The following is a 25,258-nucleotide window of genomic DNA, read 5'->3' on the forward strand; positions in this document are numbered from 1 at the left end:
GTGTGTCTCCTTAATACACAGTGTGTGAGGCCATACCCTTCCCTAAAACAAAAAGACACACAAAATAATTAAGTAAACACAACCAGATATCATTATTATCAAGTGTAGTTTATTTATATCATCAGGTGTTAGTTCAATTTCTATAATAAAAATATCAAGCTTTGTGATTAAAGGTACACCACTCACTCTCTGACAAAGCAATAATGCCCTCTGACATTATTATATGCTTCTGTTTAACACCCGTTTGAAAAGAAATCCTGTCACCCACAAGTGTTCGTGCTGAGAAAAGTCTCACTGTTTTTCCCCTTCCTCATTGCTTCCTTGGGCGGAGAAGTGAGACTGTTCTTTAGTCAGTCCGTCCTTTTCCTCCACCTCTGTTCTAACTGGTGCCATGTACTGTATATTTTTGTCAGTTTCAGCGTCACTTATTCTTCTCAGGAGCCCCCTCTCAGACAGCCACACAGCCAAGCGTGATACTAGTAAAATAGCCCCGATGCTGATGAGCATGATGGCAGTGCGAAAAGGGACCAAATGGTATCGGTAACCGTCGTCTTGTATCTTGTCCCACGGCAGGGGCAGCACTTCAGGGAGGCCTATCAAGGGTTCCCCTATCAGAGCTCTCAGCAGTAGTGCCAACACAAAGCCAGAACAGGCCCCGTAGTGGTTCACCCACTGAGATAAGTAGAAGATGCATGTCACCTGGGGAGTCATCATTGAATACAAGACGTCTGCACTGACGATCCAGAACAGGTGAGCAGAGCTTGTTGCCATGGCCAGGCCTGCTCCCATTAGTCCGCAGAGGAGGACTGACACCTTAACCACCACAATAATCATTTTTTCTGATGCCTGAAATAGAAATAATAGAAATTACAAATAATTTAGAAGCTGTCAAATTGTTTTTATTAAACCAAAATGTGGGGCATAACAAACCCCGCAGTTTTAAGCATATCATCTTGTTAAATTTTTGAATATATTTTTCTGCCTTCAGCCCATTTTACCCAGTCTGTTAAAAGCAAGAGTGGTGCTATTATTCCACCTCGTCGTAAAATGTGTAAACTGGGAATGGGGGGGGGCACTTTTGTTTAATCTTGAAGCCGGCAGCTGAGGTAGGAACAGAGTCGGAGCAGGGGGAAGCAGCAAGTCTTAGCAAATGTTTGGCCTTTTTTGCTATTCAGCCACTTGTGCTACTTAGCAAACATTAGCTAATATTCTAAGCAATGATGGTGAACATGTTAAATCGTGAAAATATTAAGTCTTTTCATGAGCTCCACGTGGCTAAATGTTATTTATGTCAAAATTGTATTTTTATTGTGATTACAAATTTATTATATTTGCCATCTAGCAGGTCAAAAAATGGATGCCAGAGTATGATTAGTGGTCATGTGAAGTGTTACCTGTTTGTAGATGATGTTCTTGAAGATATTTCGGCCCAGTTGGGAGGAAGCAGACAGAAGTGCAGAATCGACTGATGACATCACAGCAGCAGTAAGTGCTCCCAGACCAACCAATGAGGTGTAGAAAGGGCAAAGATGCTGAAGGGTAATTGGCAAGATCGCACCAGATTGTCCCTGTTCATATGGGCTGGGTGAACCGTAGGTGGTCTGGTTCCAGTCTGACAGACAATAAAAGCATGAACTTAAAACAAACACTATTCAAAGGGTTATATAATATATGAGATGGATTTGGTCTAAAATACATCAACATCAGTTGGCCTAGCATTCTCTTACTTATAGCACAATCAAATGCTTATTCCAAGATTGCCAACGATAGCAAAGACAAAAAGGACATAGTTCAATGTAGGTACCGGTAGATGCTGCCGCTGCCCCGATGATGAGTGATGGGATGCCAAGGATTGGACATAATACTGCTGCAACATAGCAGGTGATCTTAGCCTGGGTGTCGGTGGCTATGGACAGGACTCTCTGGTAGAAAGCCTGGTAGCAGATCCCTCCAATGGCCTTGGAGAGGAATAAAGACAAGATTTCTTAGGGGATTGCAACAGAGTTAATGTTAAAATCTTGTAATTGGGGGGTCATTACACGTGTCCATTACCAACAGCAAGAGGTCATCTATCCAGCGACCTGCATCCTCCAGCTCCAGCTTGCCTATCCATGGCTTCTGGTACAACGTGGTTACTGCAGCAACAGTGATGTTAGCTGAGGAGGGGCTTGTCAGGATAAAAGGCACACAAAACCACTAAACATATGGAGGAAAACAGGATACAGAGTTACAATACAGTATATCATTCCTGCATAGGTCTATGAAAGAGATATACAGGCACTGTGTCATGTGGACATAACTACAGCCACACTAGCTCTATTTAGATTCTAATGTCAGCATGCTACTGTAGCATGCTCACAATGACAATGCTGACATGTTGATGTTTAGCAGTTATAATGTTTACCATGTTCCCCATTTTAGTTCAGTGTATTAGCATACTAACTTTTGCTAATTGGCACTCAACACAAAGTACAAATATTTTGCAAGTAGATAAGTCATAAACGAAGGTATCAGATAAATTGAATTGATGATGATGATGGTACTAAAAGAGAAGTCATTCTAATTCATCAGACAAGGGACCATGAATATCTGCATCAAAATCCAGGGCTATCCATCCAGTAGTTATGGAGATATTTCACTCTGAACAACAAATGTCAACCTCATGATAATGTTGGAAAGAACATCAGGGGATCACCAAAGTCAGCAGAATTTACCCCTTTGGGACCATTACATTTGTACAAAATTTCATGGCAATCCATCGAATAGTTATTTGAGTCTGGACCAAAATGGTGCACAGACCAACAGACCTCGCTAGGTTAAAAAAATCAGCCATAACTGATTCGAATTTTTCCAAAAATGTAACGATTTTACCAAGCCAAGGAGCATGAAGCTAAGCTGGATGACATCAGTGTAGGCCACAGAGTACAGTCCTCCCATTAATGTGTAAATGATTGCTACAGCAGCAGAGATGGCCACAGCTGGGCTGGAGGGGATATCCATGACCACACTTACTGTCCCTCCTGTAACAAACATACGTTCAGAGTAAGGCATACACAGCTTTCTCAAAGCAACAAACTAAAACTTATGTAATTTATGCAAAGAGCATAAACCACCAAGCAGCATTTACTGTGTAGTATGTTTAAATGCCAAATTGACTCAAAACTTGACTGTCTTTAACATAAACTCTATAACACTAAAAATAAACCATCTGCAGCACGCTTTGCATCATACTTGTCATCAATATTAGCACAGATTTTTCAGTATAAAATCATACAGAAGATACTTTTACACACCACTGAAAAGAATTTATACTCTCAAGAGCTCAAGATTTATAATTGAGATTTAGCTTGATGCAGATTTTGCAAGAAATTCATTCATGAAGTGATTTCTGACTTACCCAGAGCACCGAGGATACATGCGATCCACAAGATATCGGCAATGATAATGGGAATGAAAATAACAGCAGCTACAGTGTTGCCATATTTGTTTTGAAATGGGTCCATGATGGTGACATAGTTCTTCGACCGAATAGGTTTGACAAAGAAGAGTGCACCTAAAGTCACACAAACAAAACATCTTTAAACTATTGATTTTCAAGGAGTTTTAGGTGTGTCCATACCCTTCAAAATACACTTTAAGCAATGAACACACAGCAAAGAGTCCATTGTAATTCAGCACACCTTCCTCAGTGACATTAATCACCAGTAAAATTTCTTCCTTCATAGTTCTGTTTTCATCAATAAGTGCAGAATTAGTGCAAAATAATACATTTATGAAAGCATTAAGAAGCAGCCTATTGACAAAAAAAAATATTAGCTATCAATACCATGTCTGGAATAGATAGATAGATAGATAGATAGATAGATAGATAGATAGATAGATAGATAGATAGATTTACTGTGTATTTCTGAGTGATTATGGAGTTAGGTTCACTATGTATCACTAATTTGCATCTAAGCAGTTGTATTTGGCCTCACTCACCTATAATCATGTTCAAGGCTAAGGCAGGGGGTCCAGTGGCCCACACCAACCCCTTTGTTGGGTTGTAGACCACTTCAGCACAACTCAAAATGAAGCCTCCTCCCACCCAAGTGGCTGCAAAACATTAAACACACACAGGCAGTGTGAAAGAAAATTCATGGAAATATAGCTGCCAGGGGCAGTGATCAGGGTCCAAGCAGACTGTGAGCATTTGGGTGCTTGTTTCTTAATTAATTTCCAAGTGCTGACATTTAAGGCCCCATTGATTGACTATGATCGTTTAAGTCATGATGTTATTATCATCATTGCCATTGTTATACCTGTCATAGTAAAGATGCTGACCCAGGTGCTTAGGTTGCGCCCTCCAACCATTGTGATTTCACTGCGATTTCCCGTGCACTTCCTCTCTTCACGTTTGGACTTCCTGGATGCCCAAATACCAGTGCCCAGTATGATCATGTAAAACACTCCCATAGACAGCAGTCCTGCCCAGTTTACCGCCATCCTCTCTGTCTGTGGGGAAAGGACATTGAGCATGCATGGCTTGCAGCTAATATAACATACAGTAAATTTACATTTATACTTTCCACCTTCGTAGACCACACATGCTGTACCTGAATGCTTCTCACACAAGGTTAAAAACATTTGCTTCCTATGCCTGTTTTTATATTTGCTTGTCTCCCAGGAGTAATAGTGGGGGTAACATTTAAGATAACTCAAATTACTTCTTTGTTGAAAAATAATGCTGTGAGTTGTGTAGTGTAGCGTTTGCTGATGACCAAACAGGAGCCTAAACACAACACTTAGAGAGGGCCTTGAGAACCTACACTGTAAGGAGATGATTTGGAGGTTCAGGGGTACACAGATGAATTACTAGTGGACCACCAGGCAGTGATTGAATGGCTGGTGAATCTGGTGTTGTGCTTTCAATGGCATTTCCCAGCAACATGTAAAAAGTCTGTACGTTATGGCCACTATGTGGCTAGATGTTGAAGTGATTAAGTCAATTTATTTTGTTGGGGTTGTCTTTGATCAGTTACTGCACTTGAAAATAAGGCAGGCTGTCAGCAAACACCTGGCAAAAAATGTCAGCAAACACCTGGCAAAGAAACGCGTTCCTGTTCAGACAGGAACTCTTCCTGTCTGAACCTGAAACATAAACTTATCCAGGGGCGGCTGTGGCTCAGGAGGTGGAGTGGTTGTTTACCGATCAGGAGGTCAGTGGGTCAGTCCCTGGCCTCGGCAGTCCACATGCCGAAGTATGCTTGGACAATATGCTGAACCCCAAAACTGCCCCAGTTGTGTGAATTCATATGTACATCACTTTGGATAAAAGCGTCTGCTAAATAACTAATTGTAATTGTAATATCTAATCGACATGAACTAACTGCAAAATGTTTATAATCAGTGGTTCATTCATGTCAATTATTTCCTGGACTAACTCAATCATCAACTTGAAATGCTTCACGGTCAACATTTCATCAGACTTTTCTACATCTTTGCTGTCAAAAATGAACAAGTTTGCCAAGAAAGGGTTTGATTCTAGCTATATAGCCTCAGGGATAATGTTCATGAGATTACCAGGATCTGGTGGTGGAGATCTATTTTATGTTGAGGGGCAGATTCCAATTGTCTCAGAAATATTTTGAGTACTGAATGGAATATGGAACCAGCCAACTGGTTGTGAGGTGTGTTTCTTCAAGAATAAGATGTGGAAAGGAGAAACTTTAACCATCTTAAATTTGTCAGACTCTGAGAGATTCTTTGGAGGTTTAGACAGTTGACATTTGTAAATATTTTATAGTATATTCAAATATACTATTTGTTAGTATAGCAATATAACTTAAATCTGTAAGATGAACATTTAGCAGCACAGTGAATTTAGAAATTGTACATATAAATTTCTGTGCAGTGTGAATTCAGAAAATGTACATCTACTGTTGATTTTATGAATTTACACAGCTTCTGAATCTTTTGCATTCATGTTGCTTGGGTTTATTGCTACCAGTGCTGGTATGAATTTCTGCTATTAAACTTACAGCAAAAAATAATGGTCCAAAAGTAAAGGAACCCGTTATTTGACATTCATACTTTTCTTTCACTGTGAAATAAAGCAAAAATCAAGATATATGTTTCCTCTCATAATAATTATTAAAATAAGGTAGTTTGGATTACCTGTGTTGCCCTCAGGAATTGAGATTGAGTTGAGAATGGTGTAAGTTTGAGTTGAGATCCTCAAAGCCAATAGTCACAACAGTGAGGGGGAGCAGAGAATACTGTCCTTTGGGTGGTAGACCAGGTGTAGTTTTAAACCTTTTGCTCATCAACTGAAAAGTGTGTTTTCAGTGTCCAATTTTGCACCTCTGATCACACCCAACGTCATGTGTGCTCTCAAGCCGGCCCCCACCAAGAATGATAATTGCCTCTTTGTTGCTCCACCTACAGACTGTCAGACATTTAACATAGAACATTTTGTATGATTTCCTTTATTTAGCTGCCTTCCAACTAAGTGCTAATGTCATCCTTTATCTGCTGGATGTGTGAATAAGCGACTGTTAGCTAGCAAGTTCATCTAAACTTCAAAGGTGATTAGCGTCTATACAGGGATGCCAGCTTCTCAAGATTTGGTGTTGGGCAATGGCTCCATTTTTTGAGGAGGTCTTCTGTGATGTTATCTACCACATTGGTCATTACTCCTCAACCCCCAGGAATTTTAACAACTTCAGCAGCCAAATTCACTAAGTGATGAACAAGTATGGTTGATCATCCTACACACCAGCCTCCAGACCTCGTAGCCTAAACTGGGAGACTAAACCGAACCAGAGACTGTTTTCCAGCATTATAGTGAAATGTGGAGTTGGGAGGATTAAACAAAAAATGATGTTCAGACTTTGTCCTGTTTGCACAGAAGCCTATTTAAGATGAAGGAGTGGCTTTGAGGCTTTCACTTACTTGGTGTGAGATTTGAGAGATATGAGAGTTTGTTGGAAACCGTGTTAAATCAATGATGTGAAAACTATATTACTGGATTTCAGGTGCAATTAGGTTCATGATTTTGCATTCTACTGACCCACAAGCCCACAATATTGGGAATCATATTACACGCCCCACCCCCCCGTCACCTGACCTTCTCTTCCCATTCCCACTCATACTCTACCAGTTCATCCCAGTTGCTTTGTTGGGTTTTGCCGTTACCTGATTATTTTGGATTCACGCCTGCTTCTTGTTGGATTCATATGCCTGTTTTGGGCTGCCACTCTGACTTTGACCCTTGCCTGCCTCATGTTACTGTAGCCTTTAATAATATGCCATAAAATAAATCATTGATCTGCATCAGCCCCGGCCAGCCCTCAGCATTTGGCTCAAACCTCTCCTACCCAGCTTGCACCAGTCTGGCAGTCATCATCTAGATTCTCTGAGAATCTGTACTAAAATGTTGCACATTTACAAACTGACAGCATATTCTGCATTTACACCAGGTACAGGTTCCTGCAGTGAAGCTAAATAGATGAGACACTCTAACTTATCATTAAATATCTTATTGCAAGAGTTTGCTCCATTTCATTTTATTTCCAACTGTTAACACACAACAAATAATTTTTAATTTAAATTAATTAAATAAGGTTTACACCAATGAAATCTCTGTAACGAAGTGTATAAATTCCCCTTTACAAAATACTACTACTAATGATGAAAGCCCATATTGAAATGAAAATAGCACAGACAACACATCAAATGTTGAAACTGAGAAAATTCATTGCTTTTTGAAACTGATCTCCTCACAGGCCAGCAACACGTTTCAAAAAAACTGGAACAATGGCAACAAAAGACTGCAAAAGCTGTGAAAGGCTAAAAGAAAACAGCTTGTGGAACATCTCACAGTTAATTAGGTTAACTAGCAACAGGTTGGTAATGTGACTGGGTATAAAAAAAGAGCATCCCAGAGAGGCTGAGTCTTTCTGAAGTGAAGATCGGGAGGGGTTCAACACTCTGTGACAGATTTCACTGGCAAACAGTGCATCAATTTAACGATAATAATTCTCAATATAAAATTGCAAAGAATTTGAAGATTTCATTGTCTACAGTACATAATCAAAAGAAATCTCAAGGGACAAGGCCAAAAACCAGTATTTGGCTGTGATGTGCAGGCCCTCAGACGGCACTGCATTGAAAACACACTCCAGAAACCATTGTCTGTGAGCACAGTTCATTGCTAATCAATAAAATACTGGGTGCAGCCGTGTCAATAATCCCTTTAAGAAATTTAGTGGGAATAATATCAAGGCTGCATCTGGTTGATTTCGAGTGAGATAGAAAGGACAACAACAATTGTTCAGGATTGTTTACATAACTCTGAATGTCCCTGCTGGAATGTAAAACATTGTCCTGGGGCTAATTTCTTATCTTAAATCCCTGAGTCTGTTTCTACAAAAGTTTAAAAGCTGTCATTCTGACAGTGACGAGGAGGGGGTGATGACCCAGTGTGTTACCTTGAATAAAATTTTGGGGTTGGAGTGATTTGCAAAAATTAACTGAGAGAAGAAGAATGCCTTTTGGTGATTCTTCACTGCATCTTGCCAGACCTCCGGACCAGTTTTTCATTTTCACTTGGTTATACATTTTGTACTAAACACTGACATTGGCAGTGAGCATTTCTTTAACTGTGATTGTTGCTTATGTAGCCATGAATATAACAGAAACTAGAATATATATGTGTATATCATATTGTATGTATATGTATAATAGAATTAATTAGAGCCAAATACTTGACTAGTATTTAAAGAGAAGTGCACAACAGTCAAAGACATCGCTCACATGCACACTTAGACAGTTTAAACAAAGCATGGCACAAGGCCTGAGTGACTGATCCTGACACAAAAATACTCTGCACTGCATATTTGATGCATCAGGAGACTGAAGAGAGATCAGCCAACTGTGACCTTCAGTCGCAAAAGTCATTGATAGTATGCGGGTAGTATTGCAGGTATCCTAGTTACCACTACTTACTTGTAACTGTATCAGCGGAGAAAGACCTCTGTTAATGACTGCTTTGAGGATCATGTTCTGGCCAGCTGTAAACGCACACTCTTTGTTAGTGGTGCTTCATCATATAGCGTTCATGTTAAGGCGAAACATCACTGCCTTGATATGCAGTCTACCGGAATTTGGATGTCTTTTTACTGACTGGTGATTAAGAGGACAACAGAAACATTATGGGACAACTGTGTGCCTTCTTCAGCGTGAGTGTAATGGTATGAAAGGACACAGACATGACTGCTGAAAAAGGCTGGACAGAGAGAAACACAATGGAAACCGTCAATTTGTTCTTGGCTCCCATGTAATGGGATGGATGCATGTCGTGCTTTTTGTCTTAATTTACATATCAAATGGCATTCTGGAGATCTGTTTTGGGTTTTTTTTTTTATTTCAGAGGAAAACGCTTTGAGGATTTAATTATCTTCCAAGAAAGAATAAAGATGGAGGTGAAAAACAAGACTGTGTTACTTTGAAATGAGTCCTGTACTAACAGGACATGGATGACCTCCCAGTCAAGCGCCAAAAGATCACCTTGTCATATAAAACCGTGGACTTCTACCTCAAACTGTTGCTGCTGCTTGAGAATGTTAAGCACAATCAAAGTTTCATGCAGCATTGTCCTTTAACAAGGGAAGTTTGTAAGTTTCCCAACTTCACATCTGAGGCTGGGTCCCCCTTTTTTTTTAAGCTGCCCATCCCTGCAACCCCAGGACACCTGCAGCATTACCAGGTGAGCCGAGCACTGCTCAAACATAATAAAACAGTCTTTGGGTGGATATACCTTCACAGTTCCACCAGTACTGTCACAGTTGGAATATCTGTCTATATCTATAGAGTGTCATGTAGTTAGAGACATGTGGAGAGACAAAGAAAGTCTCCCAAGCAGCGTGGTAACTCAAGCTCTTCGACTCTATACAAGCATGCACACGCGAACATACATGAAAAGAATAATTTGATTGAATCTAGTAATACTGGCTTTGCTTTTCCAACAGCTATCTCTGGCTGATGGAGACAGCCCTTTGCCCCGCTGGATGGTGTTCAGGCGACAGACTAGCAGTCTAGCTGGCTTGGCTCTGAGTGAGGATTGTGGGATATACCACCTGAAAGTGTCTGTTATTGGAGAGCAGCGTGCTGCAGGCTTTTATCTGCACATCCTAAACAGAACAGTGACTGTCAAGGACTCAGCAAGGTAAGAGAGCTGGAAATCACTGGGAGAGAAAGTATGCAGCCATTTTTTAATCTTCATAGCACATGGATTTATTGCAGTTTCTTTGTAAGAAAGAAATACATTCCTGCATTGGAGTGTTTTGTAGTATTGAATATTGTATTTGAATACTCCAGCAGTTCGACTGGGCTACTAACACAGAGAATGACTAAATGCACCTGCTGACAGGACCATGACAGTGTTTTTGTCTCATTAAGATGCTTTTCGGTCACCACATCAGTGTTTGAATCAGGATTTTAAGAGAAACTTTCTTATTTCTGAATGCCCCATGAACTGTCAGAAGCTTGGAAACCAGGCGTCAATCTTACAGGTGCCCGCTGAGCCAGATCTGGACCCACTTGGGCAACATGTGATCACTTTTTTTGACAGCAAAGTTATATCTATGGACAGCAACCATGTTACGGCATGTCATCCTTTCCCCAGAAAAAAACAAGAGTGCGAAAACTGAGATGATAATTTGTGAACAGAAAACAAAAAAACGCACAGCTCAGGCAGGGGAGAAATCTGAGGAGAGATCAGTGTGTATGTCAGAAAACGCCTGGCAAAGAAACATGCCCACATTGCCAGACAGGAACGCTTCCTGAGGAAACATAATCGAGTCTAATCGACATTGAGAACAAACTGCAAAGTGTTTATGAACCTGAATGGTTCACAAGAGGAGGCGAAAGTGTTGGTCATCAAGGAAATTACACAACTGGACAAGTAAAACATCCCCTGGTTGAACAACAACCAAGGTAATGAATGAGCATAAAGTGTGACTGACATTCAAAACATTGGCAAAGAATGTCAGATGTCAATTATTTCCTGGACTAACTCAATCATCAACTTAAAACGCTTCACGATCAGCAACATCAAAATAAGACTACATCTTAGTCTACATCTTTGCTATCGAGTTTGAAAAGAAAGGGTTTGATTCTAGCTCACTCATGATTCATGAAATTACCACAACAGCTGGCTGTCGAAGGATTGAAGTTATATAGAAGAAAAAGGACAAATGTGGTGGAATGCTAAATTATTTTAGTAAAATTTTCCTCTTAAATCAATATCCAGTATGCTGATCAATGGTTAACACATATGGGTGACAGGAAACCTGACACCTTTAGCTCTTGCCTGGATGAAGTTTCCTCTCTGTGACAGCTTTTCTGACAGTATGTCTTGGGGTGTTCCACAAGGGAGTTGCTCGGGGCCACTTTTATTTTCAGTATTTGTAAATGATTTACCATATCTTGTTAAAAAAGCAGATGTAATTATTTATGCTGGTGACTCAACTTTGTTTTATGCGTCAGCTTTAGCAGAGCTGAGAGAGAGTCTATATTTTGAGTAGCATGTTGCTACTAAATGGGTGAAAATGAATAAATTAGTATTGAACATTGCCAAAACTAAATATACAGATGCTACTGTCTTTGATTGTTATTTTTTTATTATTCTTTTTTTTTTTTTTTTTGTAGTGACCTCAGGTCATTAGCTTTGTCGAAGCTAATGTGGATCCAAATAATGAATAATGAATGTCATAATGAAGCAGCATGTCACTGATGAACAGACAACACTTGTTAGTAGAATCAAAACACTGCTTTTAAGATACAAAGAAAAAATACATTATATTGACAGACCTATGCTTTAAAATGAATGAAAATGGGATTTTGGTTTGTCTCTGTGTCTCATAGGGATACATTGCCCTGCTCTGAGGGGGAAATTACCATCTGGGCTAGCCTCCTACTTCAGTTGAACCCTGTGACTCTTAATGCCAGCCAGCGTATTCATTTGGTCAGCATCATGGCTGACTACCTGCACCTTCCACTGGGCTTTGTCCACCTATTTTCAAGAAGAAAATTCCTCATACAACACGAAAAGAAGCTCAGGGTTTGCAGCCAAGGTGGGCTTGAAGAGAAAATTACTCGTGGTAATGAAAAACAAGATGCCTCGGCAGATGTTGCTCAGCTTCTGTGGCGTGTTGGCTGTCAAGGAGAAGAACAACAGTCTGATTTAGTCAAGATACTGGAGTACAGTGTGACAGCAGGAAGGTTGGCCAGGTTGCTGGAAGCTCCAATTTTGGGTTGGAGGGTGCTTTGTGCATCTGGAGTGGTCCAACATAAAGTAAAGAGAGACTTGCATAGGTCATACAGCAAGGATGTTAGCGATCGCCTGGAACGACATGTATCTACTGGCAAAATGATTTTTCCACTTTTGCACCCATTCATCAGTGCTGAATTTGGCAGCGCTCATTCAAACTGGTTTTCATTCCACAGTTCTCAGGAATATATCAATCAAGCTGGACTTTCTACCTCAAAAATACAACCTCCTGGCTGCAGTGAACTTGCACCAGAGGTCACATCAGACACCTCACTAATTATTTCTGAGTGTTTCTGGACTACAGAATTATTTCATACACCCTTTTTGCCTGAACAGCAAATCATCATATCAACAGTCAAGAATTTTGTTAGGGAACCTTCAGCTGACATTGCTCTTTCATTGTTACCGTCATCCACACTACACAGTATTTACACCGCACTGCCGCTGACCCCAGACTCTTACAGTGTCACCTCCATGCTGACACATGAGGTGGTCGACAGAAAATCGCTCGCCACTTGTCTGACCCTCCGACCCCAACCTAAGGAAACCCCCCTCTGGACTGGTGCTTTCACAGCCAGCCTCACTGACTCAGAAAGTCCTCCCACACTGAGCTCACAGGGTAAGTCTGCTGCTGTTGCCTTCTGTATGACTACATGGCATTGTTCTGGGTGCTTAGTCATTCAAGTCATATGTTGTAATGACTTGACCTTGTTTGAAAGGGAGCCCACATCTGAATGGAGCTGAATGAATAGAGGAACATATGGAGTTATGTAGTGATGGAAATGTGAGAAGCATGAATGACATGGAAAACAAATGACTATGTTTTGTTTTGCTTTGTTTTTTTAAATCGTACTTTTTATTATTGTTTCCTTTTAGGGCAATGACAGATCAAATCAACTGGTTACAAGCATTGTGCATTTCTCAAATTGTAACAAAAAGATGTAATAAAATGTAAGGAAAAAAAATTCAAAACAGATATAAAAAGGCAAATACAGGTAAATCATAAACAAAGGGATAAATTAAATGAATAGATAATAGTAATAATAGTAATAGTAATAATAATGATGATAGTAATAATCATAGTCATCATAAATAAATAGGTAAGTAAAATTTAACCAAAGAAAAGAAAAGAAGGAGAAAAGTGGATAAATGAGTGACGTTAAAAGATGTTGATGCATGTACACATAAATAAGTGAAAAAAATATAAATAATAATAATAATGATAGCAATAATAATATAAGAAGAAAAAAAACTCAGGAGGTCTATATGAGCTATATGCACAATGCAAAGAAGACAAAAGGAGACAATGTTTTCTCTACTAATGTGTCCCAGTTATTATCGTTAAAGGCAGTCAGAGCTCAGGCTTAGGTGATACTTTTCTCTGTGGGTTTGTCTCAATGATCAACATTGTTAGTATAAGAAGTTAGTATAACAGAATAATTAGGTTTGGTGACTGAGTGAAGAGTTGTTAGAGCTTTTGCTTATGACTGCATATCAGTGAAAGAATAGCTGGATGAATTAATGAATGGACAAATGACGTACATCCTTTAACAATCCCAGACAATGACATTCATGATTTGATTTCATATTTTCTTGCATTCATGGAACTCATATTTAAAATGTACTGAATTGTTGCATTTTCTCTTTCATAGGTCACTTCATCTATAACCAAGGGCCAATTGAAGACCACCACACTACCAAACCCACACTCCATAACCTCCCATCTGTTTCTCATCCACCTCTAGCAGAGAATTATAATCACATCCTGCCACTGAGCTCCAGATTAAAGTCAATACAGTCACTGCCACCATCAAACAACATGCCATCGACTCAGCTATTTCCAGATGTGTCACCAACCTCATGTTTAATGACCGAGCAATTCTCAATAACTCAGCACTCTGGTACAATCCAACATCTGTCCTCAGTTCTGAATCAGGATTTAATGTCTCAGCTAAATGTAACAACTCAAGATGCGTCATCGACCACTTTAACGGCTGAGCTGACAGTGTCTGGACAAACTGAACTGGAGCCTTCGCTCTCAGCATCCTTGTTGGAGCCCTCAGTGGCGACGCTTACACCAGCTTTACCTTCTGAGCTTGGCTTTTTCACTAGACAACTTGAGACACCCAGTATCACAAATCCAGTATTTACAGTGGAGTCTCTCAAAGCATCACCATCAATGATGCCACTGTCGCAGACATTCTCTAAATCTTTACCACCTGTCCCATTTAAAGAACAAGCATCTGTCAAGTCAGCTCATGAGAGTCTGCAATTCATGACATCTATGGAACAAACACTCAATACACCGCAGCTTAGGGAGTCTCAGCAAGTTTGTAGGTTTTCCCACATATCCTTCATCACTGGAATGACAAGCATGGATTTAAATGCAGCAGCCCTGACCTCATTTGTTCCAGACCCAAGTGTGACCCATCCAGCTCCTTTTTCAGTATTTCAGAGCACAAGACAAGTGTCTCAGGACCATTTTGATCCCACTGCTCCCTCTGCTGTCCAAGAGCCATACATTACATCCTTCATTCATCAGATTCTCAGTCTTTATCCTTCATTCCCCACATGTGGCCAATCTGTGGCACAGGATCATGTCTATGTCAATGGTTGCACCTCTAAAATCAAAAGCACTTACCTCGAGAGCACAGTGGAGCACATGCTGGACGTTTTGACAAGTTATTCAGAAGATGAGAAGTACTGGACTGCCTTTCAATCACAGTTTTTAACGTCTGATTCAAGTGGACAATTCTTTTTAACCCAGATGTCAAATCCAGTGATGCATCTGTCTGCTAGCATGACTACAGAAATAAACCAGGCAACAGCAACTCCACAAATGGACATTTCAGACTGTCTTTCTCTGGAAGACAGTGGCTTCTCAGTAATCACACACACATCATTAGCACCGATGTCATCTGTCTTCAGTGGCAATTGTGTCAGTATAGAGAATTCCTTGTTAATCTGCCAGACAGACACCAGTGGACCAATCACAAAAGGACGTCCCACGCAGCAGATTCTGAGCACATATTTGAGTCCATTTTATGGGATGTTAACCACATTATTAACATCATTACAAGCTGTAGGCCTGTCTTCTTGTAGAAGTCAGAGCTCAGTTCACCCAACATCTTCAGCTTCCATCTCAAGTAAGTACCATCAAGGACACCGTTACCACTGAGCAAGTGAAACTGGTTGCAGTGGGCAGCTGCCTGTGAACACCAAAAACCAAAATATATTCTAGGCTTGATAAATAAATGCATACAGACATGAATACATTAACAAAGTACCTTTTTATTAGTTAATGCATTTACCTGTTGACAGATATGTTTATTCAATATTTCACTGCAATAATTTAAATATTGTTTTTGTATATATTACAGGCTCTGTGAATCTTCCACCCAAAGTGCTGCAGTCTATTCCGGTATTGACAGCGACTCTTGGCTTCCCCTTCCACTACTCAATCCCACCTAAAACCTTCCTGGACCCAGAAGATGGTGAGGCAGACGCTCTTTCACTGGAGATTAGGTTGATTGATGGGCCTCCCGTCAGTGTTGGTACCTGGTTGGCACTGGATGGTCTCGAGCTTCATGGTGTTCCTCTGGAGGTGGACCTGCAGTTTGCTCCTCAGCACCTCCTCCTGGCTGCCCGGGACAGCCAGGGCCTGAGTTCCTGGCTGCCTCTGACCCTGGATCTCCGTCGTAGCCCTGTTGACCCCTGCCACGTTTTCACCCTGACAGCTCAACGCAGTCTTCACGCCATCCTACGTCACCGCCATAGGGTCGAGCTACTGCTGAGAAAACTGTCTCGCTTCTTTAACAGCTCTGGCAACCACCACCTCTCTGTTGTTTCCATGAGGCCTGGGTCCACTGTGGTGTCCTGGTACAACTACAGCTTGTGTGGGGTGGATCGTAACAGACGCTGCCACACTGATCAAATACGGAGCATGTGGTTGGCAATGAGGTCTGCAGATGGATCAGTCAACCCTGCATTTCGCGAATCAATGCTTCCAGAGTTCCCCATCACTAAAGTTGGACCTCTGAGCTACAGACAAAACTGTTTCTCCACTGCTTCTCCTCCCATAGTTGATCCATCTACCCCTGCTGGCCACACTAACCTGACTCCAAGCATAGGCACAAACACTTCCCTGAGTCCCACCTCTAATACTTGTGTCCCTGCAACTCCAGCTATCACTGCCACCTCCCAACAGATGAACCACTATCAGTGGATGGCTGCCATGTTCACAGCCCTCCTGGTTGTCTGCCTTCTAATCCTGATTGTCCTCCTCGTGGCTGCAGTGCTCATTTTCTGCAAAGGTCGCAGAAGGTCAAGAGCGACCGCCATTTGGCCTGCAAGCAGGGTGCTTTCAGTTCAAAGCCGGGATCTAAGAGCCATAAGACCGAGGCGGCCTCCGCTGTTCCAACCTGAACTGCCTCCACCACCACTGAGACTGTGGATCAGCTTCTCACAAGGTGACGAGGGGCCATCAACACATGAGCAAGGAAGGAAAACTCTTAGCAAGGCGCTACAGCCTCGACCTCCACAGTATGACTTTAAGTATCTAACATCAAAAAAAGCTGAATTCAAATAAAATATGATTAGAAATTTGTAAAAGAATACATTATTAAACTTAAAACGATGGACCCTGCTCACGCAGACCAAAACAAGCAGCAAACACGGACGTTTGTGCCCTATTTGGACTTTGGACAATTACATTTAATACACAAAAGCCGACAGCAAAACTCTCTATTAACAGCTTTTATTGCGTTACACAATATGTGAACAGCATATCTACAAAATCATGGTTAAAAAAATTAGAAATTCCTCGTTAGAGTTCACGGTCTATTTCATCTGATGTCCTTGTTTTGGGAGGATAACATTAAACACTGTGGTCCGCAATCTCATCCTTGGCAGGGGGTGAAGCAATGGATCGGTGGAAACATCATCTGGAGGCTTTGCCATTTTCATGAACGTCCATCCTGTGAATCGGGAAAATGGAAGAAATGAAATGTTAGATGTGATCTGATACATGATCTGTTCATTCAATGTAAGAAAAATGTTACACTGATAAACAAGATATTTTGCAGTAACACACCCGTTTTCGTCTTTGAGCTGCTGATACAACTCAAACTTGTTGTTCACAGAGCTCACTCTTCCAACAAACTCTTGGTGCTTTCTGGAATTGGCTGCGGTGATGCGGTTGGTCCACATGGTGAGAAGCGAGACAGGGCCTGCAGCAACAGAAAAAGAAAAACACACCCAGTCAGGCCACAGCAATCAGCAGGCTTTTGCCTTATCACTCCTACTGGTTTTCCTTTCATATTTTTATTTAACATGTATTTAAGTGGTTGGTCTGTGGTATTAAAAAACAACCCTGCGCTGCCAATCGGTGCCCCCTCAAGTTTTTTAAGAAAGACCCAATTATATTACATTGTCTGAGCTGAGACCAAAATGGGAACCTGGTGTCCATCTTGCCTACAAAGTTTTTAAAAAGTGGAAAACTGCTTAGTGAGCATGGACCCTGCCAGCAGTTTGTCAATGTCTTCCTCATGACAGTATTTTTGAGGTGGTTTGTGGTACCTTTTGCTCTCTCGGGAGGCTGGACCTCCTCTGTGGACAGACGCGGCTTCTTGTTGAGCGGCTCCGGAGAGTCCGGGGAATCCTTGATCACCTCCGACTCCTGGTCTTCTTTATCCAGCAAACCCTTTAGTCTACAGGTTAAAAAAAAAGACAGTGAGAGGACAGAAAGTTTCGTGACCACCAAGATTCTTTTTGCCACTAAAGTTAGGCAACGACCTTAGCACCACTGACCTCTCCGAGTCCTGCCAGCTTTTGTCTTCTGTGTCCTTGCTGCCGTTTTTCTCCGTCCTGTCTTCCCTCTCCTCCCTCTTCCTGCCTCTCTTCTTCCTCTCCTCCTCCTCGGGAGGTTTGCTGCGGCAGGCGATGATGCAGTCCAGTACCCGCTGGTGTCTGTCTGTGTCTCCGGAGTGAGTTTTCACTAACGTTTCCAGCTCGTTCCACATGATGCGATACTGTTCGTCTCTGGGAAAAGTTACAATGCAGAAACATCAGCGACTCTGCTGACTTACAGAAATTGTGATGCTCATTTAACCAAAAAACAAGATGTAAAATGTTTTCGAATAAATACCTCTTGGGGCCTTTGCCTCTGGATCCTACAGTGGAAATAGGGAGGGGGTCGTTCTTCCTCTCCATGTCTACCAGGTTGTACACTGTCTTCTGACAAGTCAGGACGTCCTCCTCAGACAAAGTCTCTTTCACTATCAGATTAGCCAAAGGAACCACCTAGTGGAGGAAAGCAGGAAGACGCAGGAATGAGCTGGAGGATGATGATGTGGGCCAACATGGAGGCACAGAAACATGGAAAACAGCATTCTCCAAATGCTCACAACCCCCAGTAGGCAGATTATCTTTCATGTGCAGATGTTATCATCCAGGAAAGGCAAAGCAAATAGTTTGGAACGTGATGGAAGCTTCACTACGATAGAAATGTCTGGCAGAAGAAAATCAAAGTGAGGACGGAGTGTCTCTGCGTGCTGCTCACTGCCTGCATGTTGAAGATGGTGGTCTGGGAGATGATCATCGGCCAGTATCGGGTGTGACGTTCCAGCTGAGCTTTGGCCCTCTCGGCTGGTAGTTTCCCAGAGGGATCATGGGAAGACTCAGACACAGGAGTGAGCCGGTTCTCCCTCATGAATTCACCAAAGTCCTGAAACAGACCAAAAAAACTGTTATCATTTGAGGATTACTGACATATGTTGAAACAGCCGGTATGAGTTGAACGTACAGTGATGCGGTAGTCTGTAACTCGGCCCCCGCAGCCCTCGCTGATGGAGGGTGGGTCCTCCAGGGTGGAGCGGTTGCTGTTGAGCACATGCAGGAAGATCTCACCCCCATGGCTGCTGAGCATGTGGCTGATGACCTTTGACCCCGACTTTCTCGGCTGCTCCAGCAGCACAGATCGACCTGTGGTCACCCAAGAAGAGAGGCAGCCGACCAACAATTAGTCTGCAGATCGATTCAAGGCAAGGACAACGGACACAGTACAGATCAAAACGAGGATTTATTTATCTTACCGTTTAGGAGGAAGTTGGTCAAACATGACGAGGGACGACTGTTAACATCTGTAGGGGAGATGCGATAGGCTCCTGTACAGTAATGCAGTTCTGAGGTGGAAAAAAAAAACACAAATAGACAAAATAAATCAAGTCAATGCTGCCATCGATAAGTCTAAAGCCTAAAGGGATATAATACTGTACGTCTTTTTCCTGAATTGCTACTTGTTGATCGCTGACTGTGCCCACCTATGCTGTTGGTTCGTGGAGTGCACCATTTCAGCGTAATCGTCTCTTTGAGTCCGTTTTCTCGAGTGCTGGTGCCAGCCATATGCAAGTCTCCTGCACAACACAAAGATGACATATGATGGTCAATTTTTGATGAAAAACTAAGCATACAGAAAAATCGCGATGGGTGTCAAACAATCTGCTTAATCTTGTGCAGTTTGAAGCTCTTATAATGAAAACTCATGTTCACTGATTTATCAACACCCACCGCTTTTAATGAACTCCAGATGAGCGTCTCTGTGATGCAGGAGCTCGACGTCATAATTGGCTGATGTGTTGGCATGCTGCTCTTCCTGTCCGTCCGCAGAGACAATAACAAACACAGGTCAGCATGGAGTCCACTCTTAAAATGTTTAAATTTATACACAAACACACACACAAGCACAAACACACATCAACACTGCTGATTTCATGTTCCAAAGGGCAAATGATAATGGACATAGTGAAAGAAAAAGGTTTGCTTGCTGGGTGGCTCAAGTCAGTCTTCTTCTATTCTCATCAGACTAGTGTTTAACGCAAATGTGCTGAGATTCACACAACGCTGAGCCTCCACCCGTTTGACATAAATCATGGATTCCCAGTCTTACAAAAGCAGCTTTAGAAAATTTGGACCCAAGCCTAAAAATGGAATCAAGCAACCATTGATCTAAAAACGAACTTTTTAATCATAAGCTGTAAATCTGAGCTTTCTACACTTGAAAAAAAATGGCAGCTTGATGCAGAACCATGAGTGGTGTAGTGGTGCCTGAAGAAGTGGGAATACTCTTAATTTCTGCCTTTAATCCAAACCCCAACAGCACTGATGTAGCAACGTGAGGTTGTTTATTATTCTGGGAGTAAATTTTTGATTGAGTAGTTCATGTCATCCTCCCTATTAATTACATCAGTTGAAAATTCCAAAAGCCATGTTTTATTGCGCTATTATATTTGAGGTTAACCAACAGGGCAGACATTTTTTTCCTAGGATGGACAAGGCATGTCCCACCTTACTCTGCCTCTGACTGGCTTACCCTGATAGTCAACCATAGAAGACTAGCCATTCAGAGACAGAGTAGGGCGGGTCATGCCTTTGCCATCCTAGGGAAAAAAGATTGTGTGCTCACAGCACTCCACTTAGATGTGCATCACAGGGGATGTCGAAGTGGATATATGCAATGCAGACTGAAAAATAAGTAGAATATACGTCTTATACCTGCACTACAACCACTGGGAATCATGTTTAAACATTTAAAGGTCAGGTTTCAAAAGAATTTGTTATCCAGACAGCAACAATGGACCACATCAAGACACTAGGAGTGGGGGGATGAGTGGGAACTGATGAGGAAAACAGAGACCAGGGGAAACTTTGGACAACTTTTAAGGTGTGAACACCTGAGAGACACTGACAGTATTTAATAACTCAGAAGAGGCAACACTGGTCACAGATGTTTGGATATAAAAACATTTGAATACAATGTTCATACTCTGCTTTTTTTTAATGAGAATTTGGCAGAAATATATCAAAACAGCCAAAAATGGTTGATTTTTCCGAAACTATTTGAATTATTTTAAAACAAATGGTGAATGAATAAGGTCATTACATCATTTAGTTTTTTAAAAGGTTAATTTCAAGTGTGGATGCTTTTCCACCAGACCCCAAAATCTGTATTCCCTGGGTGTCCACCATGAGACCAGAGTTGCCTGTCCTTCACTGGAGCCTCACCAGCAAATCTGTAGACCAAGTGTCACATCAAAATAAATGAATGACACTGTAAGCCTGTTGCAACAGTAGAGCTCAAAACACATACTTCAAACTAGGTGGTGTAAACTCTGACCCTTCCTCACTTTGATGTGTGTGTGATAAGAGTACTAACCTGGTCGCAAACATTTAATGTGGGCTAGCAAAACAGAAAATACAGCATGAAACCAGCAGCAGATTCACAGTCATATCAACATGCAGATGAGATAAACAAAAAAAGATGAGACTGCAAAGATGCATGAGTAATTACAGGTGAGGAAGGGCTCATACATAAAGATTAAGCAGGAAAAAAAAAGAGTGAAGGCTGTGAGAGAAATTTAAAAAGAGCACTCAATCAAGTGAAAAGAGGGAGTGGTTCACTGCATTCTAGACATGACAACATTTTTGTACTAGCAAAAGGAAAAAAAATGGAAAAGTTAATGTGAGTTTTAATTTTGGCAGGGCATGTGCACGGCCAGACGACGGGCAAGAGGCCCCTTACCTTCATGGGGATGTTTGTTATGGTGGTGGATGCCAAGTCAAAGTGCTGCTGGACCAAAATGTTGAGTTTGGTGGCCAGGTGGCGGCCAGCGCGAACGCTGTGAACCTCGCTGGTGAGCAGAGGGGAGATCTGATGCAACGAGAGAGGAAGATGAGAACGAACAGCTGAGACGTGGTGTCAAAATCCAGCATTAACCTTCACGTTTTCCGACAGAGTGAAAACTACGACGGCGGTTTTCTTCCTTGTTAGCACCCACCTCTTTCTTCGGTCGGTCGGACACCAGTGTGTCCTCACCCTGTGGGTAGATGTGGACAAGAACCAGGTCACACTGCTGGATGGCCATCAGCCTAAAACACACAACATTGAGTTAGAGGTAAGAAAACAAACCAATGAGTCATTTATCACCTTCTCAAAAGTGGAGAATCGCTGCAAAAACACTGTGGTAAGCCATGCCAGATATGTATCGAGTAGGAGAAAATAATCAACACCGTGTTTCAGCCTATTCAAACCACATTACATTCTAAATCATTTTAACAAGGGAGTAACACATTTCTTCGCACATCGTCTGATACTGACCTGTCTGAGCCCGCCGCCAGCTTGTTTTGTTCTAAAATGGTTTCCTGGATGCAGTCTTCCAGCATGCGCACATGAGTATCACTGTACGGTAAAAACCCAAACAGAGCACTACATTAGTCTTTAATGGTATAACATACCACGAGCTTACTTTAGAAATATCTACTAATAGGAAGTCAAATACCACAGTCAGACTTGATTTGTGAAATTTTCAGTTGCTGTTGACACTATCAGATCTACTTTTATTTTTAAGGCTGTTTTTGTACTGGACTTGATTATATTGATGTGTTTGTAACATATTTATCCTCTATATAAGTAAATGAGGTGAATAAACTGTAAGGAGCATCAGACATACTGAATCTAGCAGAATCTATCAACAACTGGCCGACAGGCTGCTGTTGACTGTCTGCCATGTTACTAGCAGTGTTTACCTTTTCGCATTGGTAAGGCAGATAATACGCCCCCTATTGGCAACTCTGTCGGCTGTGTCCATCAGAGAGGTGCGCCTCTCGTGCTGCAACTCTGTGATCTTGCATAAGGACTCCACTGCAGCTACCAGCCCATGCAGGATGCTGCAACATTCAGGGTCCTCATGTGGGTTGGGTGGCCCAACAGCTGCCAAGGCTGACATGAGCTGCCACAGAGGAGGAGAAGTGGCATAATCATATCGCAAGTCCAACTCTGAAGAAGACTTCTGCTAAAAAGTGGTTACTGATATGTTGCATTTCTCCAAAATGTGGCTAACTGGAGCTGCTGAAAGTACAGCTTTAAAATGTAATGACAGTCACTGTGGGGACGATGTACACTAAAATTCATACGGGCATTAAAATTACACTTGTTCCAGTGTGACTGAGTTTGCGTGGGCAGTGGATTACCTCATGAGTGCTCTGGTCTTCCTGCCTCCAGCTGTTCAAGATGTGGAACTCTGAATCACTCACGATGTAATTAATCTGTAGAATAGAGAGGTGGCAGAAAATGTGAACGGCAGTGTTGATGTCATCGGTAAATACATTGGTTAAAACTTTCGAAACATATGATCATATGTCCGATTTCCCCACTTCCCCATCACTTCAGTAAAACTGGTGGTGGAGAAACAGCTTGAGCTAAAACATTTCAGTCTGTGTTTTACAAAAAAAAACAAGAAGCTAACCAGTTTGCCTCTTGGATAAATATCGTAGAGGATCCGGCAGTACTCCATGGAGCACTCCACAGCGCAGGTCCACAGGGACTTGGACACGGGGGCCAAAGGAATAACCCCTTGGGCTCGACTCTTCGTCAGCACGTCACACTCCACCTGTTGGCGACTTGACTCTGACATGTAGGGACAGTGGTCCACCACGAACACCGTCTTGTGAGACACCGAGAACATCTTGGTTTTGCCAATCTGCAGCATGTACTGATCTGTAAAAGTAACAGGAAAATAGCACCAATGTTAAACTCACAGAGTGTAAAGATACAATATCCACACTTAATGTCCCTGTATTCTCAATGAGGAAAATAGCTTGTCAGCCAGGATTTAGGCCGTTGTGACACTGTAGATTGAAGTGAGTGAGATCACGCGCTGAAAAAATCTGGGTGTGAGAGAATACATGAAAGATTGAATTTATTTTTGTATTTCATGGGATTATTTTGACGCAAAAGATTTAGACCCAAATTCTGACATGTATTTCCGGGAACATCTTAAAGTACAATCCCATGGTTAAAAATATGCAGTGTAAAGTATGTGTAATAACACAGATCTCCAGAAAGTGGATTTAAGTAAATACGCACAGCCTTACATGACTGAAAAATATAAGATAACAAATCCCAAACCTGAACATAACAAAGTCCACGTTGTGCAGTATGCTCTAAGTGTAGTGTTAAATGACATATCTAGCGTTAAATGGTATCGAAATTACCAAACGCCTCAACATTGCACATTAGAAACACATCTTTGCAATTGCAAAATCCTTTAAATCACAACCAGTCTCACGAGACGCTATCGATGCCCCAACATCGTTTGCAAGCTAACATTAACTACTAGCTAAGGGTGCATGACACTGAGCACCACGTTAGCCTTTTAGCTAACACTAACCAGAATCATTTGTTTGCTGATTCACGTTTATTACCAGCGACATAAACTCTTACCCATTGTGGCATTTGCGTAGTACTCAGCTAAATGTTTTCTATTTAATGCACTTCTAAGAGGTCATCATCGCCTGACTCTTTTTACACACTTGAAGTGACTAGCACAAACAATACACTTATCCGTTACAGGCTAGCAGGTTTGTTATTAGCGGAAATGTGTCCAATGGTGTTTCGTCACAATTTCCCTTCCCCTTGTTGCTGAGCCGCATTGGTTCCTAGCCCCATTTGTAACCTCAGCACCCCGTACGTTATTCTGTGATTCCTCCACATAAAACGCCCAGAAAAAAAATCTACAAATCTTTATATTTTCCCCGTTATACATCAGTGGGTTGAAACTTAAAATATATTTCGTTCTCAAACAGATATCTTCTGTCTGGCCGGAGTTATCACACATTTGCCTGAGGTGAAAGAAACACTTAAAATGAACCGTTGCTTCGCTCGGTTCTCTTCTGGTGAGGCAGGTTATGACCGGAGAAGTCTGGAAATATTGGTATCAAACATTGGCTTGGCTTCGGGTAAACATGCTGTCATTACAGCCAGACAGCAGACACATATGCGTCTTTAAAATGTCTTTTAAGTGACAACTCGCCACAGGATATCGTTACCGTTATTTGAATGAATTAGCGGGATAACGAACAAAGTTCAGGGCTCGCTAACGGAGCTCTGGT

General features: G+C 41.7%; 2 protein-coding genes across 3 annotated transcripts; both read right to left on the reverse strand.

The window, feature by feature from the left end:
* Positions 1 to 291: 291 nt before the first annotated feature.
* On the reverse strand, positions 292 to 4,485 carry LOC143315249 (high affinity choline transporter 1-like). Its single transcript, XM_076722850.1, has 8 exons — positions 4,302 to 4,485; positions 3,982 to 4,095; positions 3,398 to 3,553; positions 2,872 to 3,020; positions 2,053 to 2,196; positions 1,805 to 1,958; positions 1,395 to 1,612; positions 292 to 846 (listed from the first exon to the last, which is right to left on the reverse strand). The coding sequence occupies exons 1-8, from the start codon at positions 4,483 to 4,485 to the stop codon at positions 292 to 294; spliced, it is 1,674 nt and encodes a 557-aa protein (XP_076578965.1).
* Positions 4,486 to 17,053: 12,568 nt separating this feature from the next.
* Positions 17,054 to 24,763, reverse strand: ints13 (integrator complex subunit 13). 2 transcript variants are annotated; one of them, XM_076722825.1, is made up of 18 exons: positions 24,591 to 24,763; positions 23,614 to 23,864; positions 23,339 to 23,413; positions 22,895 to 23,097; positions 22,467 to 22,547; positions 22,147 to 22,237; positions 21,891 to 22,019; positions 21,525 to 21,548; positions 19,880 to 19,964; positions 19,633 to 19,725; positions 19,405 to 19,494; positions 19,116 to 19,294; positions 18,873 to 19,037; positions 18,459 to 18,613; positions 18,122 to 18,352; positions 17,891 to 18,021; positions 17,406 to 17,541; positions 17,054 to 17,289 (listed from the first exon to the last, which is right to left on the reverse strand). In XM_076722825.1, the coding sequence occupies exons 1-18, from the start codon at positions 24,592 to 24,594 to the stop codon at positions 17,253 to 17,255; spliced, it is 2,160 nt and encodes a 719-aa protein (XP_076578940.1). In that variant the 5' UTR covers positions 24,595 to 24,763; the 3' UTR covers positions 17,054 to 17,252. The 2 variants fall into 2 exon arrangements, with proteins under 2 accessions (XP_076578940.1, XP_076578941.1); XM_076722826.1 differs by lacking the exon at positions 21,525 to 21,548 and having other exon boundaries at positions 24,591 to 24,740.
* Positions 24,764 to 25,258: the final 495 nt, after the last annotated feature.

The sequence above is a fragment of the Chaetodon auriga genome, chromosome 22, assembly GCF_051107435.1.
Source record: "Chaetodon auriga isolate fChaAug3 chromosome 22, fChaAug3.hap1, whole genome shotgun sequence".
Classification (NCBI taxonomy): domain Eukaryota; kingdom Metazoa; phylum Chordata; class Actinopteri; order Chaetodontiformes; family Chaetodontidae; genus Chaetodon; species Chaetodon auriga.